Source organism: Leptonychotes weddellii, chromosome 14, assembly GCF_054177405.1.
Source record: "Leptonychotes weddellii isolate Sample4059 chromosome 14, ASM5417740v2, whole genome shotgun sequence".
NCBI classification, from domain to species: domain Eukaryota; kingdom Metazoa; phylum Chordata; class Mammalia; order Carnivora; family Phocidae; genus Leptonychotes; species Leptonychotes weddellii.
In genome coordinates this window covers 71,764,735-71,782,134 of record NC_138382.1, presented here as the reverse complement: position 1 = coordinate 71,782,134, position 17,400 = coordinate 71,764,735, and the positions used below count along the sequence as shown (strand labels likewise).

General features: G+C 39.5%; 1 protein-coding gene and 1 long non-coding RNA gene across 7 annotated transcripts in view; both read left to right on the top strand.

Annotated features, from left to right (window-relative positions):
- The window catches only part of MAPKAP1 (MAPK associated protein 1), a 236,432-nt gene that overhangs the window by 96,545 nt on the left and 122,487 nt on the right, over positions 1-17,400 (top strand). For all 6 annotated transcript variants that reach the window (XR_014140160.1, XM_081803593.1, XM_081803592.1 and 3 more), the window contains exon 5: positions 10,297-10,469. Coding sequence is in view for 5 of the 6 variants with exons in the window: in XM_081803593.1 (XP_081659719.1) it covers positions 10,297-10,469 (173 nt within the window). In the remaining variant the exon portion in view is untranslated. The remainder of the gene's footprint in view (positions 1-10,296; positions 10,470-17,400) is intronic.
- LOC145717130 (uncharacterized) lies at positions 2,513-7,559 on the top strand. The gene is made up of 2 exons (XR_014140164.1): positions 2,513-4,430; positions 4,627-7,559. It is a non-coding gene; the product is annotated as an uncharacterized LOC145717130 (long non-coding RNA).

The following is a 17,400-nucleotide window of genomic DNA, read 5'->3' as shown; positions in this document are numbered from 1 at the left end:
TGGCGTGAGGTGGTATCTCATTGAGGTTTTGATTTGGATTTCCCTGATGCCGAGTGACGTTGAGCACTTTTTCATGTATCTGTTGGCCATTTGGATGTCTTCTTTGGAAAAATGTCTGTTCATCTGCCCATTTCTTGATTGGATCCTTTGTTCTTTGGGTGTTGAGTTTGATAAGTTCTTTATTGATTTTGGATACTAGCCCTTTATCTGATATGTCATTTGCAAATATCTTCTCCCATTCTGTCGGTTGTCTTTTGGTTTTGTTGACTGTTTGCTTTGCAAAAACTTTTTGTCTTGATGAAGTCCCAGTAGTTCATTTTTGCCCTTGCTTCCCTTGCCTTTGACGATGTTTCTAGGAAGAAGTTGCTGCGGCTGAGGTTGAAGAGGTTGCTGCCTGTGTTCTCCTTTAGGATTTTGATGGACTTCTGTCTCACATTTAGGTCTTTCAACCATTTTGAGTCTATTTTTGTGTGTGGTGTAAGGAAATGGTCCACTTTCATTCTTCTGCATGTGGCTGTCCAATTTTCCCAACACCATTTGTTGAAGAGACTGTCTTTTTTTCATTAGACATTCTTTATCAGGTGCATAATTTTGAAATTAATTTTATGATAGGCAGCAAATTGTATGCTATTTCAATTAATGAGATCAGATGGGAAAAACCTGGTTATAGATATAATGTTTTAATTCATCATCATGTTCAAATTCTATGTATTTCAATTCTGTATCAATTCACATTCTATATACTGAAGTTATTTTAAATTTTTAAGCTTTTACATTTTATGAACTACTTATTAATTGGATGATCTGTGGTTCATAATATTGCTGTTTCATGATTGCCATAAAGATGGTTTTCAAAACACTGATCAGTGTGTATCACAAGCCCCAAAACATTCATACTCTTTGACCCAGTGATCTACTCGAGGAATATGTGCACAAACATTTATATAAGAGAATGTTTACGGGAATGTTATTTATAGTAGTGAAATATTAGAAGCAATGTCCATATTTAACAGTGGGGGAATGGGTTGATAGTACCTCTGTATGCTATAATGTGCAGGTATTTAAACTCATGTGTTGAAAGAATACTAATCATTTATTCCATCAGTATGTACGAGTAACTACTATATGTCAGGCTTGTTACTAGGTGCTGAGTATGTTTTAGAGAAGAAAGGGGACTCCTAAAGAACAGGATCTGGGAAGTAGAAGAGGTATAGCCAGTTTACCTGGGGCAGGAGAGAAGTGGTAGGTCTTTAGGTCTGGTGGGTCCATTATGAAAGATACTCTGAGGAGTCCTTCGATAAGCTAATTAAGCTAATGCCATACCCCTACTACATTCTACACCCTAGGAGAATGTAAAATGAGTGAGGCACAGTTTTTCCCTTTGCATAACTCACACTTGCATGAGAAGGTGGGAAGGAGGTGGTGAGGGTAGGTAGAGAAAAACTAAAACCATAAGGCTGTGCAAGTTAAACTTCTAGGGAGCAAAGCAGAGGGAATTTGGACTTCTACCTTCTTGGAAGAGAGACATTTGAAATTGACAGAAGAAGGGGTACATTTCTTGCTCAGTGACTATGTGCCAGGCATTTTATATACATCTTATTTGCTTTTCCAAGTAAGGAATTAGAGGTTCTGAGAGGTGTAGTTACTTGCCTGATATCTAAAGTTTAGAGGCTAAGGAAGTGGCAGAGGTAGGATTCAAACCTGGATCTGGCTGACCCCAAGTCTTGTGCTCTTAACTACTATTCAGTCTGCTCTAGCAATGATACAGTGGGACCAGAATGGGATGGGTGCTAAATGCCCTGCTAAGAAACAGGCACGCTGACACTGGGGAGAGATATTATATACTTCTTTCTGAGTTGGTGACTGGCCTGGGCCAGTGATTTGAGTCAAACCACATTGATCGATGGAGGGAGATAACAGTTTGGAGGAGAGAAGAGATTTGAGAGACAGGGAGATAGTTGGGAGACTGCTGCATGCAGTGGTCTCATTGAGGCCTGATGAAGCTTGAACTAGGGCCGTGCTGCTGAGGATGGGAGGGAGAAGGATTTGAGAGACATTTCAGAGGCAGTTGGAGGCTGATGAGACAGAGGAGTTAAGTAAGGTCCCTGGCCTGAGTGACAGGGTGGGTGAGGAAAGCCCTAACTGAGATGGAACATGGAATAAGAGACAAGCTGATGAAGAAAATCGGCCTTGGACATGTTGAGCTTGAGACTCTGGCCCGCATTTACAGAGCCATCAAGTCATGCAGAGGCCATGGGACGTGAACTCTGGAGTCTGGTGGTTGGTCTTCGTGAATTGCATTTGTGTCGAGGAATCGTTTTGCTACAGGGAGTACTTTTCTTTTTGTTCTGAAACCTGAATTGGGGGCATTCCTTGATTTAGAGGCTGCTCTGGAGAGTGTTCGGCTCCAAATTTGTCAGCTCATTGTAGGTTTCTTACTTTTTATTATTATTATTTTTTAAAGATTTTATTTATTTATTTGACAGAGAGAGACACAGTGAGAGAGGGAACACAAACAGGGGGAGTGGGAGAGGGAGAAGCAGGCTTCCCGCAGAGCAGGGAGCCCGATACGGGGCTCGATCCCAGGATCCTGGGATCACGACCTGAGCCGAAGGCAGGCACTTAACAACTGAGCCATCCAGGAGCCCCTTATTATTTTTTTTAAATAAAAATTATTTAGCCTGCCATAGGAAGGTGTCTGAGTTACATTTTCAACTTATTTTTTCCAACATCCTGTCACAGCACCTGGCACATAGTGTGTTCTTAATAAATTTTGCCAGATGACTTAACATAGGCTACATTTTCAAAACTGATCCTCTCTTTCTCTTACCTAAAACTCTTAAGCCCTGTGTGGTGGTTCTTTCTATATCCTTTTTTGTTTATAATTGTAACATTTACTATTTTGTTTCTGATTGTAAAAGTAATATATGCTCATCATAGAAAATGCAAAAAAAATATAAAGTAGAAAATTAAAATCACTCAATCCCATGTCTCAGAGACAACTCCTGTTCATTTTTTGTGTATTGGTATGGTATCTTTTCCTTAGGTTAATGATTCTGTTGAATGGAAGCGTATTTTTTTTTTTAATCTAGGCCTTTGCCAACCCCTTTTAGTCTGAGTTGCTTCTGAGCTCTCATGACAGCCTATACTTTCCCCCTCTTAAAGCTTTTATCACATAGTACAATGTAGACCCTTCAGCAGACTGTGAGTTTGATGAGGGTCTATCTGTATTGAATCTCACTTGATTTTGTCTTCACAGTCCAGCATGGCGTTTCAGTGGGTGTTCGTTGCATGCATGAGTGGCTGAGAAAGATGGTGCTAACCCATTTTTCCCTATTTCTGTGTTGACCACTTTTTTGTGCTCTAATTATGCCTCTGTTTTTCCAATTCCATATTGTGGAACACATAAATTGCCATGCAGTAAAACTGTATGATACGATCTTTGTTTATTGCTAGTTGCTTTTTAATAGATGTTAGGTCTTTGGAATATTGCTTGCCTTGATGTGTGTTGAATACTTTTAATCCTTTGGTCACCTTTTTTTTCTATAAGTTAATTACTTTCTATTATGTTGATGGATTGTTTTATGTTTTAGATGGTTCCCTCTAAATATTGCAGCACAGGGACTATTAGGTAGAGCTAACTGCCTTGAGTTTTTTCAGAAGAGGTTCCTTATTAAAAAATACATGATTTCAGGGTTTGTCCAAGGCACTTTTTCCCATCATCAGTGCCTCAAGATGGAATTAGAAGATAAAAAAGATAAAGTGCTTCATTCATTTAATAAGTATCTGCCATATTTATTCTCATAGTTTTCCCCACGCTTGCTATTTCCCCACACTTGCTATTCCAATAAAGAGGATAAAGGAATTCATAGGAGCACCATGTAACTATCTGCCCTGCAGTCAGCTGACAATGGCAAAGTTCTCTAGAGTCTTGGTCCCCTAATACTTCTCCTTGGTCAACTCTTCAGAATTCACTCCTTTTGTAGGAGACTGCTTTAAGCAGTGCTTTCGATGTGTTTAACAAGGTCGGGGTGGAAGGGAGGGATTCAGGTCTTGGAGAGTAGAGATTGATTACATTTAAAAGAACTTTAGAGAAAGAAGTCATTGGTGTTTAAAGTAGGGGCTTTGGAGTCAGACATGAGTTTGAGCTCTGCTCTTCCACTTTGGTTGTGGGAGCTTGAGCAGATGACTATAGCCTTATAAGCCTTAGTTTTCTAATCTATAATATTAGGGTAATGATAGAATTCTGCCTCATATAGTGATTGTGAGAATTAAATGAGGTAATTTACACAAACATTTACCAGAGCTTATTATTAAATGCTGGCTCTTGTTATAATAAATATTATTATTAGGGTTCCTTACAGCATCCATCTTTGTCCTCATGTGACTGTGTAATTGGCCTGAGAAATGAGTCTGATTTGAAAACTTAGGCTCTTGGGCGCCTGGGTGGCTCAGTTGGTTGGGCGGCTGCCTTCGGCTCGGGTCATGGTCCTGGAGTCACGGGATCGAGTCCCGCATCGGGCTCCCTGCTCGGCGGGGAGTCTGCTTCTCCCTCTGACCCTCTTCCCTCTCATGCTCTCTCTCAAATAAATAAATAAAATCTTTAAAAAAAAAAAAAAAACTTAGGCTCTTTCTGGCACATTGCTCTGCATTTCTAAGGCACTTTACAGTTTGTGAAACACATTCACATTTCTCATTGTGATTCCTATAGCCCCTCAGCTCCAGTTCTTCAGAAGGAAAGGGAAGAATAAACCAGATTGGGCTGGGTCTGAAAAGGAGGTTGAGAAGAGAGTGGTAAGAGGGCAATAAACCCATTTCAGAAAGCTTGTTTTAATTTTAACCCTTTGACTGCCTGACAAGGTCAAAACACTTGCTATTTAGAGACAGTTAGCTATTGGAATTACTATTTCCCAGCTGAAAAACATGCATGGGTGTGTATGCGTGTATCTGTGTGCATGCATGAGTGAGAGAGAGAGAGAGAGAGCATTATTATAAGAGAATTCTTTTTAATTATTTGTTTTATGGCAGGCAAGACTAAAAAAAAAGTCAGTGAATCTAATACTAGATTCTGGGTCATATGAGAAGTGAAATTTCTCTAAAGTTTTAAAAACTGATTCTATGTATTTCCTTACCCTAGTTCTGATCTTTTTTCTTTTTTCTTTTTTTTTTTTAATCCTAGAGTTAGAGTGTTAAAGATGGAACCACTTTGCTTAAGTACCTCCATCTCCATCCACTACCAGGAAACAGACCCATAGAGGAAGATGGATGGGTGGGGGAAACTAACATTTATTGAGTTATTGCCATGTTGTCCTGGTAGGCATTTTGAGTCATCCATGCATTCATTCTGTAGTTCAACAGATTTTTTTGGAGAGTTGTCTGTGCACCAGGCACAGTGTTAGCCATTGTGTATAGAGAAGTAAACAAAGCAGGCAGTATTATGGCTGCTCTCTTGGAAGGTCAGAGGCCGGTGAGGAAGGTATTCGCTGAAGGTGTACATAAGTAAATACATAATATCAAACTGTTAAGTGCTATGAAGGAAATGAACAGGCTATGTGTAAGAGAGTACGGAAGGGGCTTCTTTCTACAGGATTATCAGTGAAGGCTTCTCTGAGGAGGTGTCATATAGAGCTGAGCCTTCAATACTAACAACAATATTAATAATTAATAATAATCCTCACAAGAGTTCTCTGATAGGTAGGTCCTATTATTATCATTTTACATATGAGGCAATGGAAGAACAGAGAGATTAAGTAACCTGCCCAGAGCCATACTTTAGAGGATGCAAAGATCATAAGAAAGAGCCTTCTAGATGTAGTGAATAGCACTTGCTCTGTTCTTGAAAGTGGGAAAAACAGGTACACACACACACATTCAGGGCACTTCTAGAAGGCCAGCGTAGCTGAGCTATGATAAGCAGGCCGGGGAGCAGCAGTAAATGATGTTGGAGAGTTAGGCAGGGGTCAGATCATGCAGTGCTTTGTTGGACACTGCAGGAAATTTGGATTTTATTCAAAGTATCATGGGAACCACTCATTGAAGGAATTTAAGCAGAGGTGTAATATCAAATTTGAGTTAAAAAAATCTAGCTTGTGTTTCAAGAACAAATTGAAGTAGGCAAGAGTATATAGGAGGTCAGGAATCTATTAGAACAGTCCAGGTGAAACTTCATGGTATTTTGGTGGCAGTGGAGATGCAGAGAAGTGGGATGGTTTTGAAATACATATTTTTCAATTTTTAAAATTGAGTTAAAACTCATATTACATAGAATTTACTGTTTTATTGATCTTAAAGTGTATAATTTTGTGGTTTTCAGTATATTCAAAATGTTATACAGCTATCACCACTATCTAACTCCAGAACAATTCCATCAGCCCAAAAAGAAACTTCATACTTCTCAATTCCCTGTACTCCCTCCCCATATCCTGGCAACCAGTAGTCTTTTTATTTCTATAGATTTGCCTGTTCTGGACATTTCATATAACTGGGTTCACATTTATGAAATGGCTTCCTTCTTTTATGCCTGGCTTCCTTCTCTTAGCATAATGTTTTCAAGCTTCATCCATGTTGTAGCATGTCAGTAGTTCATTCCTTTTTATGGCTGAGTAGTACTCCATTGTATGCATTTTGCCTATCAGTTGATGGACATCTGGATTGTTTCCATTCTTTGGTCATTATGAATAATGCTGCTGTGTACACTTACGTACACATTTTCAGTTCCCTTTGAGTACACCTAGGAATGGAATTGCTGAGTCATATGGTAACTATATGTTTAAGTTTTGAGAAACTGACAAACTATTTTTCCATAATGGCTGCATCATTTTACATCTTCACCAACAATGTATGAGGGTTCTAACATCTCCATATCCTTGCTAATCTCTCTTATTTCTTGTATTAAAAAAAATTATTACCATCCTAGTGAGTGTGAAGTGGTATCTCATTATGATTTGGATTTGCATTTCCTTAATGAATAATGATGTTGAACATTTTTTCATGTGTTTATTGGCCATTTGTGTATTTTCTTTGGAGAAATACCTATTCAAGTTCTTTGCCCTTTTAAAGATTGGAGGGGTTGCCTGGGTGCTTAGTGGGTTAAGTGCCTGACTCTTCATTTTGGCTCAGGTCATGATCTCAGGGTCATGAGACTGAGCCCCTCATCAGTCTCCACACTCTGCAGGGTGTCTGTTTGGGATTCTCTCTCTCCCTCTCCCTTTGTCCCTCCCCCTGCTGTCTCTCTCTCTCTCTCTCTCTCTCAAATAAATAAATCTTTAAAGATTGGATTGTTTCTCTTTTTGTTGAGTCATAAGAATTACTCTGGGTACTAAATTTTTGTCAGATATATGATTGGCAAATATTTTCTCCCATTCTTTGGATTGTCTTTTCACTTTCTTGATAGTGTTCTTTGAGGCACAAAAGTTTTCAATTTTTATAAAGTCCAGTTTATTTCATTTGTTGCTTCTTTTAGTGTTATGTTAAAGAAATCATTGCCTAATCAAAGGTCACGAAGAAGTTACACCTATATTTCCTTCTAAAAGTTTTAGCCTTAAACTTAGGTCTTTGATCCATTTTTTTAAAAAGATTTTATTTATTTATTTGTCAGAGAAGAGAGAGAGAGAGAGCACAAGCAGGGGGAGTAGCAGGCGGAGGGAGAAGTAGGTTCCCTGCCGAGCAAGGAGCCCCATGTGGGAATTGATCCCAGAACCCTGGGATCATGACCCGAGCCAAAGGCAGGAGCTTAACTGACTGAGCCACCCAGGCATCCCAGTGTATTTTGAGTTAGTATTTGTATATGATGTGAGGTAAGGGTCTAAATTCATTCTTTTGTGTGTGGCTATCCAGTTGTCCCATTTGCTGAAAAGATATTTTTTCTCTGTTGAAATATATTTTTGCAGTAGACACTAGAACTTACTAAGGGAGTAGGTAGAAGGCAGGAGGAAGAAAGAAGAATCAAGATTACTGATTTAAGCAGCTGGGTTTGTGGTGGTAGCATTTACTGAAATGAGGGAGAGTGTTATTTGGGGTGGGATGGAGTGAGGAATAGTGAAAAGTTCAGATTTGAACTTGAGTTTAACTTGTCTGTGACACCTTTCTGCCTATTGTATAGACAGTTTGATGTATGAATTTGGAATTCCAGGGAGAAGTTTGAGATGGAGATAAGATTTGGGTGTCAACAGGATATAGATTATACTATAGCTTTGGGGCTGTGAGATCACCTAGGGCGAAATATATAGAATGACAAAAGAGAGCCCAATCTAGAGGCCAAGGAATGCTAAACAAACAGAGACTGTAGAGGTGAAGAAATCTGCAAAGGAGACTGAGAATGAGAGACCAGAGAGGATTGAAAAAAACCAAGAGTGTGTATCATGGAAGCCAAGAGAGGAAGAGGTTGATAATGTAGGAGAAGGGTAAAGTAAGTGAAGGACTAAAGTCCTTGTGAAAGTAAGAGCCAAAGGGACACAGAACATAAGTAGAGAGATTAACCTTTAATGAGATGAGTGACACTCCAGTGTAGGGGGTGTATGTGGTTAAATCCAGGTAAGTTTGTGAATTTAATTATGGGAGGATAAGAGAATTGCTTTCTGAAAGGTCTTCTTAATGAAGGATAAGAATATCTCTCATCTTTTGGCAGTATATGAGCAAAGGATAGGAGCTGAGGTCAAGGCGGGCTCATGAGGAGTTTGAGGAGAGAAGCAAAAGTATGCAGTGGTGGTCTTGCATAAGATGCGGATTAGGTCAGGAGATGTAATAGGCATGCTATACAGTGTTGAGTGTTTGAGGTTTATCATCATGAGTTTAAAGTCAAAACAATCTGCAGTTACGTGATTTTTCTCCAGCAGTGTTTAGTTGGGGAGTACAGAGGGTTGGGTTCATCCAATATTGACATTCTGCCAGTTGAGTCCCATGGAGGAAGAGAGACTTAAAACTGTATTTACAAAGGAATGGTTACAATGGTGGTGTAATCTGGAGGGTGGTGTTGGGAAATAAGGGTGACATCATTTGTAGTGGTGGGTCAGTAAGTTGTGGGTTCAAGAATTTGGGGGACTACTTGAACAAATGAGATGAAAGTATATAAAGTATAGTCAGTGAATAGATGTTCTAATTTGAGATTTCAGAGTTGGTACAGATCCCTGGTGTACCCACTGCAGTAAGTGATTGAAGATGGAATGGATGAAAAGACATGGGATGACATGGTCTAGGGATTGACACCCTTGGGTATTATATGGATTTTCCTTTAGATGGAATTGCCAAGAATAATGATAGGTGCTGGGGTGGAAAGAAGACTCCTCACTGAGGGAGAAGCATGACTGGAAGATTGGTGCATAACAGAAACAAAAAAGTAGGGGTAGAGGATAGTATAGTTGGAGGGCTTGGGTCTCAAAGGAACAGGAATTTTTGCAAGAAAGGAGAAATAATGGTTCAGAAGTAGTGGGGACTTCCTGAATAACTAACTATTCAGCCTCCTGGCCTTGAGGACTTGGGGTTTAAAAAAGAAAAATGCGGAACAGTCTTCTGAATAGCAGAGGAAGCAGTATCTTCAATGACCAGCAAGTTTCAGTTAAGACAGAGAGGCAGAAGGAGTTTTGTTTTTTTTTTTTTTTTAAAGAAGTGATTTATGGAAGTTGTCTGATTAGTGCAGGAATTTCAGAGGGGAGTGCAAGTTTCAGGAGGGAGAAGGGTTAAGTGTGTGGGAGGGATTGAGGATTTATAGAGCAGTGTGGGTATTGTAGTTAGGACAATAATGGAAGACCAGGGACCCTTGAGCTTCAGTGTAGATGACTGAAATAAACAGGTGTACTGCATAAGGGAATTAGCCCCCTAGGCTCTGAGAAGGCAAGCCCTTGGTTCCAGTGCTGCGGGCCTGAATGCTTCCTCACGAGGTATGGCAGCTTCCCATGCAGCTTATCCCAAAGTCTCAAGGAGTGATGTGGCAATTTTTAGGGAGAGCAGCTGATGTCAGGGTCTAATGGTGACTTGTCCAAGGCCACACCGAATATGTAGCAAAGCACATCTCCTGACACCAAACATCAGGTGAGCAGTCACCACTCTTAATTTGTTTATTTTGGTTGTAGTGCTCATTTACTTTACTGCGGGCAGAGCTGGATCTATTAGACTATTAGAAAATGAAAATTAAAGGGAAAAAAACCCTTAAAACTAGACAGTTTGGGGGCCATTTCAGGCATTTAAGGAGGTCTGTGCCAAAAGGATGAGAAATAGCTGGTGAGCAGTCATTGTGGCCCAAGTGGGGTCTGCATGACCATGACTATATGCTTTACTCTCATGCATGTGTTCTGTCCACAGGGTCATGTAGGCACAACAGCAACCAAGAAGATCGACGTCTACCTCCCCCTGCATTCGAGCCAGGACAGACTGCTGCCAATGACCGTGGTGACAATGGCCAGCGCCAGGGTGCAGGACCTGATCGGACTCATCTGCTGGCAATACACAAGTGAAGGACGGGAGCCGAAGCTCAAGTAATCCTTCCTCTTTTTGGCTGCTCTAGTTTCTGGCTGTCTTCTGGCCACCCCGGCTGCATTCTGGGCCCAGTCGGTCTTTCTGGGCATTAGTCTGGGAACCAGACATCCACGTGGATCCGGGTCAGGTTACTCACCAGATCTTGGGCCCGTGTGTCTCAGGCTTGTCTCAGAGTATCTGCTTACAGAGTAGACTGATAAGTTTGTGAATCCAGACATGAGGAAATATATTTTAGCAGTTTTCAAATCCTTTTATGAAAAAAATGCTTGCTGGTAAGAGTGGCATGGGAGGCCATAGGAGGGAACTAATATTTGTTGAACACCTACCATGAGTTGGGCACTAATGCTGACCTCTATGTACCAAATTTCTCGTTTAATTCTCCTGGCTCTCTGTGAGGTAATAAGCATCATGATCCTTATTCTGCAGAGGAGGAAATTCAGAATCAGAGAATTGATATTTGCTAAAGGTCACACCAATGGGAGATGGCAGAATCAAGATTTGACTCCTGGTCTGTTTGGTGCTAAGGTTTTTGCATTATTTCCTTTTGGTCTGAATTACAGTTTTCTTTATTATTAGTCAGTGGCACAGCTTTTTTTCTCATTCTCTAAGCTCTGTTCGTGATTAAATAATTATATTAAAAATGTAGCACTTGAAAGTAGACTCTCTGCCTGTATATCATAACCCGAACATTAAAGTGCTTTGCCACGTTGGTTCTCTCATACTTAAATGTCTTATCTGATAGCCATCCTCTTCTAGTTTTCTGTGCTCTCTTGAGCAATACGGTTTGAGATACAGCAAAATGTAGTGGATGCCTTCATTTTGGAATGGATTCTCATGGAGACTTTTCCTTCTCTTAGAATGGTCCAGTCTGTGGTCAGTTGTTTTGCTGTTTTTTCTTCTTGAGGTGTATTAAATTTGTACTTAAAATTATTTTTGGGGGGCACCTGGGTGGCTCAGTCAGTTAAGTGTCCAACTCTGGATTTTGGCTCAGGTCATGATCACAGGGTCGTGAGATTGAGCCCAACGTCAGGCTCTGGGCTCAGTGTGGAGTCTGCTTGAGATTCTGTCTCTCCCTCACCCTCCGCCCCTCCCCCTGCTCACACATGCTCTCCTTCTCTCTCTCTCTATTTCTAAACTAAATAAAATCTTTTAAAAAATAAAGTTATTCTTTCAAGTTCTTATTGACATTGCCCTCCAGTTTGCCTGAATAAATTGTGAATATAAAGATAAAATTTACTGCTCCCGTGGCAGTAGAAACCTTTTCAGCCAAGCCTTTTCAACCACCTAGGCTCAGAGAAGGGTTGAGTCAGCAGCTCTGCCCAAGGCTGAGCTATAGTGTTATCCTTTTTTTTCCAGCATGAAGTAGAAGCAAGAAAAAAGAAGCCAAAGTGCTAGGGAATTTATACATGTCTGAGTTAACTAAGATATTGCTTAGTGCAAGCCCTGAGACCAAGAGACCTACAGGACTGCCCAAGGTTACGCAGCTAGTAATGAGCAGAGTCAGGAGTCGAATTGTGACATAATGTTACAGATGAGGAAACTAAAGCTTAGAGAGGCTAAGTAACCTTCCTAACTCACACAGTAAGTGGTAGAACTGGCATTAAAACCTGGGGATCTCTGGCTTCAGAGCCATAGCTCTTCTCTATTACATTATACTCCCTACTCCATTATTGTGGGTGATATTAAAATATTCACAGAATCCATACTTACTGGAGGCACAGTGCTACATCTTGCCATACAGAAATGAAAAAGGCAGTTCATGCCATCAGGGAGCTTACTGTTCAAGGTAAATAGGCAATAGTAGTACAATACAATAGCATGTAAAATCAGGTTCTGTGAGAACATCTGACCCCATAGTTGGGGGTGAGAGTGGAGTCATGAAGAGCGGCCTTGACTAAGTGACATCTAAACTGAAACTTGAAGGAGTAGGGAAGAGTGATGCAGAGAGGTTGAGAGGAGGGTGTTCTAAAACAGAGGGCACAGCATGGACTTGTGTTAGGATGGTCCTTCAAATTCAGGCTTTAAATTCTGCATTGTGTTCCAAATATATAGCAGTGATAAATGAAATATGTTATTGACATACTTGTACCTTAATAACAAGATAAACATCCTTGTAGACTAAAAACAGAATCAAGTATGGAAACAGGCAGCGTGTGCAGGGAGTCAACTCTTTTAGGGTGGTATTTCCCAGAGAACATGTTGTGAATAAGTTTATTGGGGTGTGGAAATATTATTATCAGGCTTCAGGGTAGCTAGGCAGGGCCTGGGGTGGTCAGAACCCCCAGCTATCGTTTCTGGGTGGGGAAGTGTACTCACATGTGGTACACATACTGTTCTTTTCTTTTTTTTTAAGATTTTATTTATTTGTCAGAGAGAGAGAGGGAGAGCACAAGCAGGTGAAGCAGCAGGCAGAGAGAGAAGCAGGCTCCCCGCGGAGCAGGGAGCCCAATGTGGGACTTGATCCCAGGACCCTGGGATCATGACCTGAGCCGAAGGCAAACGCCTAACTGAATGAGCCACCCAGGCATCCCCACATACTGTTATTTTCAAAGTATGCCATGATGTCAAAAAAGAATGGGCAACACGCTTGAGGGTATGGAGACCAAAGGAAGCAGAAGTCTCACTGCTGGAACCTACAAACTGGGGTGGGACTGTCTTCCTTATGAAAAGAAACTGAACTCGGTCTGTGGCTTGTGTTTCTGGGGAGGTGGGGGAATAGAGATAGGAGTGCAACTGGGACCTGGCCATGATATGACTGGCTTTATGATATCCCTAGTGTTTCCAAGGGATAGGAACCTTGAGCTGCCAGGATAAGACCTGGTTCTAGAGTGAAGGCCTCTGCTCAGACAGGGATGGAGGATGGTGCAATAACTGTAAGAACAGGGAGGGGTGGGAGAGGAAGGGAGGGAGGGAGAGAAAGAGAGAAACTGTTCCTATTCAAGAAGAGCTAGCAAATTAAAATTCCCAAACAAACGAGTATAATGAGTACTAAGAAAGACAATAATCAGGAGATGAATTCACTCCCAACAAAATACAGTAAAACAATCTGAAAATTAACTTCAAATAAATATGTTTAAAATCATCAAAGAGATGAAGGAATAACATCCATGGTAAATTTCTAAGAAATAGTGAAAGAGGGCGCCTGGGTGGCTCAGTTGGTTAAGCGACTGCGTTCGGCTCAGGTCATGATCCTGGAGTCGCAGGATCGAGTCCCACATCGGGCTCCCTGCTCAGTAGGGAGTCTGCTTCTCCCTCTGACCCTCCCCCGTCTCATGCTCTCTCTCTCTCTCTATCTCATTCTCTCTCTCAAATAAATAAATTAAATTAAATTAAATAAAAAAGAAATAGTGAAAGAAAACCAAGCAGATGAGAATTAAGGGGTAGATTTAGAAGAGAACCAATTAAAAGTACTGGAAGTATAAAATATATTTGTTAAAGTAACAAGAAAGCATATGGGATTGACTATAGACTGGGCACAGTTAAAGAGGGACTGAGTTGAACAATAGTACCAGTGATTTCAACCTGGGATGTAACACGGAGAGATAATGAGATACAGAGAATGAAAGATGAGTGAGTTAAGAGACATGGAGGAAAGATGGAGAGCCTCTCACTAGTGAGGCAGAGAAGGGAGGGAATTGCGGAGAAGCAGTATTTGAAGATATAATGATGCCAGAGTATTTCCCAGATTGGAGGCAGATATGAACAAGTCTTCATATTAAAAGCACATACAAATGAAATGGAGGAAGGGATAGCCTTTTCAAAAAATGCTGCTGGAGCAACAGGACATGCTTAAACTAAAAAAATCAACCTAAACGTCATCTATCTTGTATAAAATTGATTCAAAAATGAATTGAGACTGAAATGTAAAACTTTAAATTTTTAGGAGAAAACCCGAGTGGAAAATCTTTAGAACCAAGAGCTAGATGAGGAGTTCTTATACATGACACTGAAAGCAGGATCCATAATAGAAAATAAAAGGATCAGTTGGACTTCATCAAAATTAAGAACTTTTCCTTTACAAAAGATCTTTATTTCCTTTCCATTCCAGAAGCTGTCAGGCAGCCATTCTACCTTCTCCTTTCCCATGGTCCATAGTCTTCAGCTTCACTTGGCCAAGGGAGATGGAGGGTGGGCGTGAGGTGGGGAGATGGGCCTGTTGCAAAGAGTCAAAACAGTAGAATTTAAGGCAAAAGCACATCAGTAGCATATTTTGGTATACTACATAATGAAAAAAGGGACAGCCCACCAAGATAATAATTATAGTCCCAAAATATTTTAAGGGAATTGAAAAGCAGCATTGACTGATCCACAGTCATAATGGGAAATTTTGATGCAATCCTATCAAAAACTGAAAGATAAAGCAGATGAAAAAGTAGTAAGGACAAGGAGGATTCAAATCACTTAATTAGCAATTCTGAAGCCCCCAGAGATTGTCTCTTGTAGTAGTTTGTAAACTTCTGAAATTGAGTACATCTTATTAAGATTTATATTCCTGAGATATCTAGCACATTCACATTTTTTAGTAGTTGCTTTATAAGTGTATTTTGAATTACAAAATTACATTGAATCTGAATAAATCATTGGTCCTTTGAAATTTTTTATGATTCTTATGTGACAGTGATTTCTCAGTTTTGTTTGGTATGAGACAATCTATAAAATAAATACCTGGGATCTCTTCCTGTCAGGCAGTACAGTGCAAGGTATTTTCTTCCTAGCTTATTTGTACTTAAGTGTTGGAATAGATCCTTATTTGGTCTTTTCCAGTGGGTTAGCCCTGTGAAGAGCTCTTCATTCACAGGGGGCCAAATTGCTAGATGCATAGTTTCAGTATGGTTGTTAAGAAAACCATTTATTTAGGAATATTGTTCTCCTGTCTCTGCGCCTTGAAAACCGGCAGTGGTAGTAGGCTTTGGCCCAGAGAAGGAATGGAGAATTTGGCTAGAATTTTTGGCTTCCTTTGCTTTTATACCTGTTACTCTTGAGCAAGATGGAATGTGGTACTTAAGCTAATTACCTGCTTATTTTGATAAAGCGATTTTAGGAAAAACATTTGCAAGAAACAAACTGAAATCATTTCAATCTCTAGGTAGTTGAATTTTTTAATTTAGGTTTTGTTATGTAGATTCATGTTTATTGAATTTTCATCAGAAAATGTGGCCTATAAAATTTCTGCTTAGAGATTCACTTATATTTTGGGGGCTTACTACACAATGAATTTTTATAAATATTTTGTGGATTCTGGAAAAATGTTTATAAGTTATAGAATTAAGTATATTCTTGTTAAAGCAATATCTTTAAGTACTATTCTTATATTTTTGACTATTTGGTCAATGGATGATTAAGAGAAATGGATTAATGTTTCCATTTTCTTGTTTGTTTCTGTCAGTTTCTCCTGAGATTTCAACAGTTTCCACTTTACATAAATCAGCACACAAAAATGTTCATGCATTTCATATCTTACTGTGAATTGTACTTTTTTAAATATAAAACAGTCCTGTTTTTTTTATGTAGTGTCCTGCCTTTTTCTTTGCTTTATTTCAGTAATATGAGCTTTTTTGCCCCCTGTTCTTTGTGTTCAGCCTATTACCTTTGCCTTTTTGTTTTAAATATGTTTAACAGTTTTGTGAGGTTTTTTTTTTTTTGGACCCTGTCTAAACCACTCTCTTTTTTTTTTTAAGATTTTATTTTTAAGTAATGTCTACGTCTACACCCAACGTGGGGCTTGAACTCACAACCCCAAGATCAAGAGTCTCATGCTTCACTGACTCAGCCAGCCAGGCGCCTCTAAATCACTGTCTTTTTATAGGGAAGTTTATCTTACTAACATTTATCTTCACCATTGATGTGTTAGTTTCATGTTAGTCAGTCAACTTGTTTTAAGTTTTGTGTTATATGGTTTTTTGTTGCCTTTTTCTGTTTTGATTTATTTAAAATTCTGAAGTCAGTTACCTATAAGATTTTTAAAACATTTTTTTAATAGGCTTTATTTTTAAGGTAGTTTTAGGTTTACAGAAAAACTGCACAGGAAGTTCAGAGTTGCCACACATCTCCTTCCTGACACTTGTTTTCCTCTATTATTAACACCTTGTGTTAGTGTGGTACATTTGTTACAATTGATGAACCAATACTGATACATTATTATTAACTAAAATCAATAGTTTACATTAGGGTACACTGTATTGTACAGTTCTTTTTTTCTTATGTTTATTTATTCTTTTAGTAATCCCTACACCCAGTGTGGAGCTCAAACTCACGACCCTGAGATCAAGAGTCACATGCTCTTCCGACTGAGCCAGCCAGGCGCCCCTGTATTGTACAGTTCTAGTGATTGCTTCATAGAGAATTGTTCCACCAGCCTAAAAATGCCCTGTGCCCCACTCTTTCATCCCTCCCGCCTCACCTTTAGCAACCACTTATCTTTTTACTGTCTCCATAGTTTTGCATTTTCTAGAATGTCAGCTAGTTGAATATATGTAGCCTTTTCGACTGTCATCTTTCACTTAGCAACATATATTTAAGCTTCCTTCATGTCTTTTTGTGGCTTGATAGTTCATTTCTTTATGTAGCTGAATAATATTCCATGGCATGAATGTACCACAGTTATTTTTCCATTCACCTATTGAAGGACAGCTTGGTTGCTTCCAATTTTTGGCAATTATTAGTTATAAATTATTTATTAGGTATAAACATTTATGGCAGGTTTTCATGTAGACATAAGTTTTCAATTCATTTTGCAAGTAACTAGGAGTGCAGTTTGCTGGATTGTATGATAAGCCTTTGTTTAGCTTTCTAAGAAACTGCCAAAATGTCTTCCACGATAGTTATACCATTTGGCATTTCCATCATCAATGCATGAGAGTTCCTTTTGATGTAAATCCTTTCCAGCATTTGGTTTGTGTTTGGGTTTTAGCTATTTTTTTTTAAAGATTT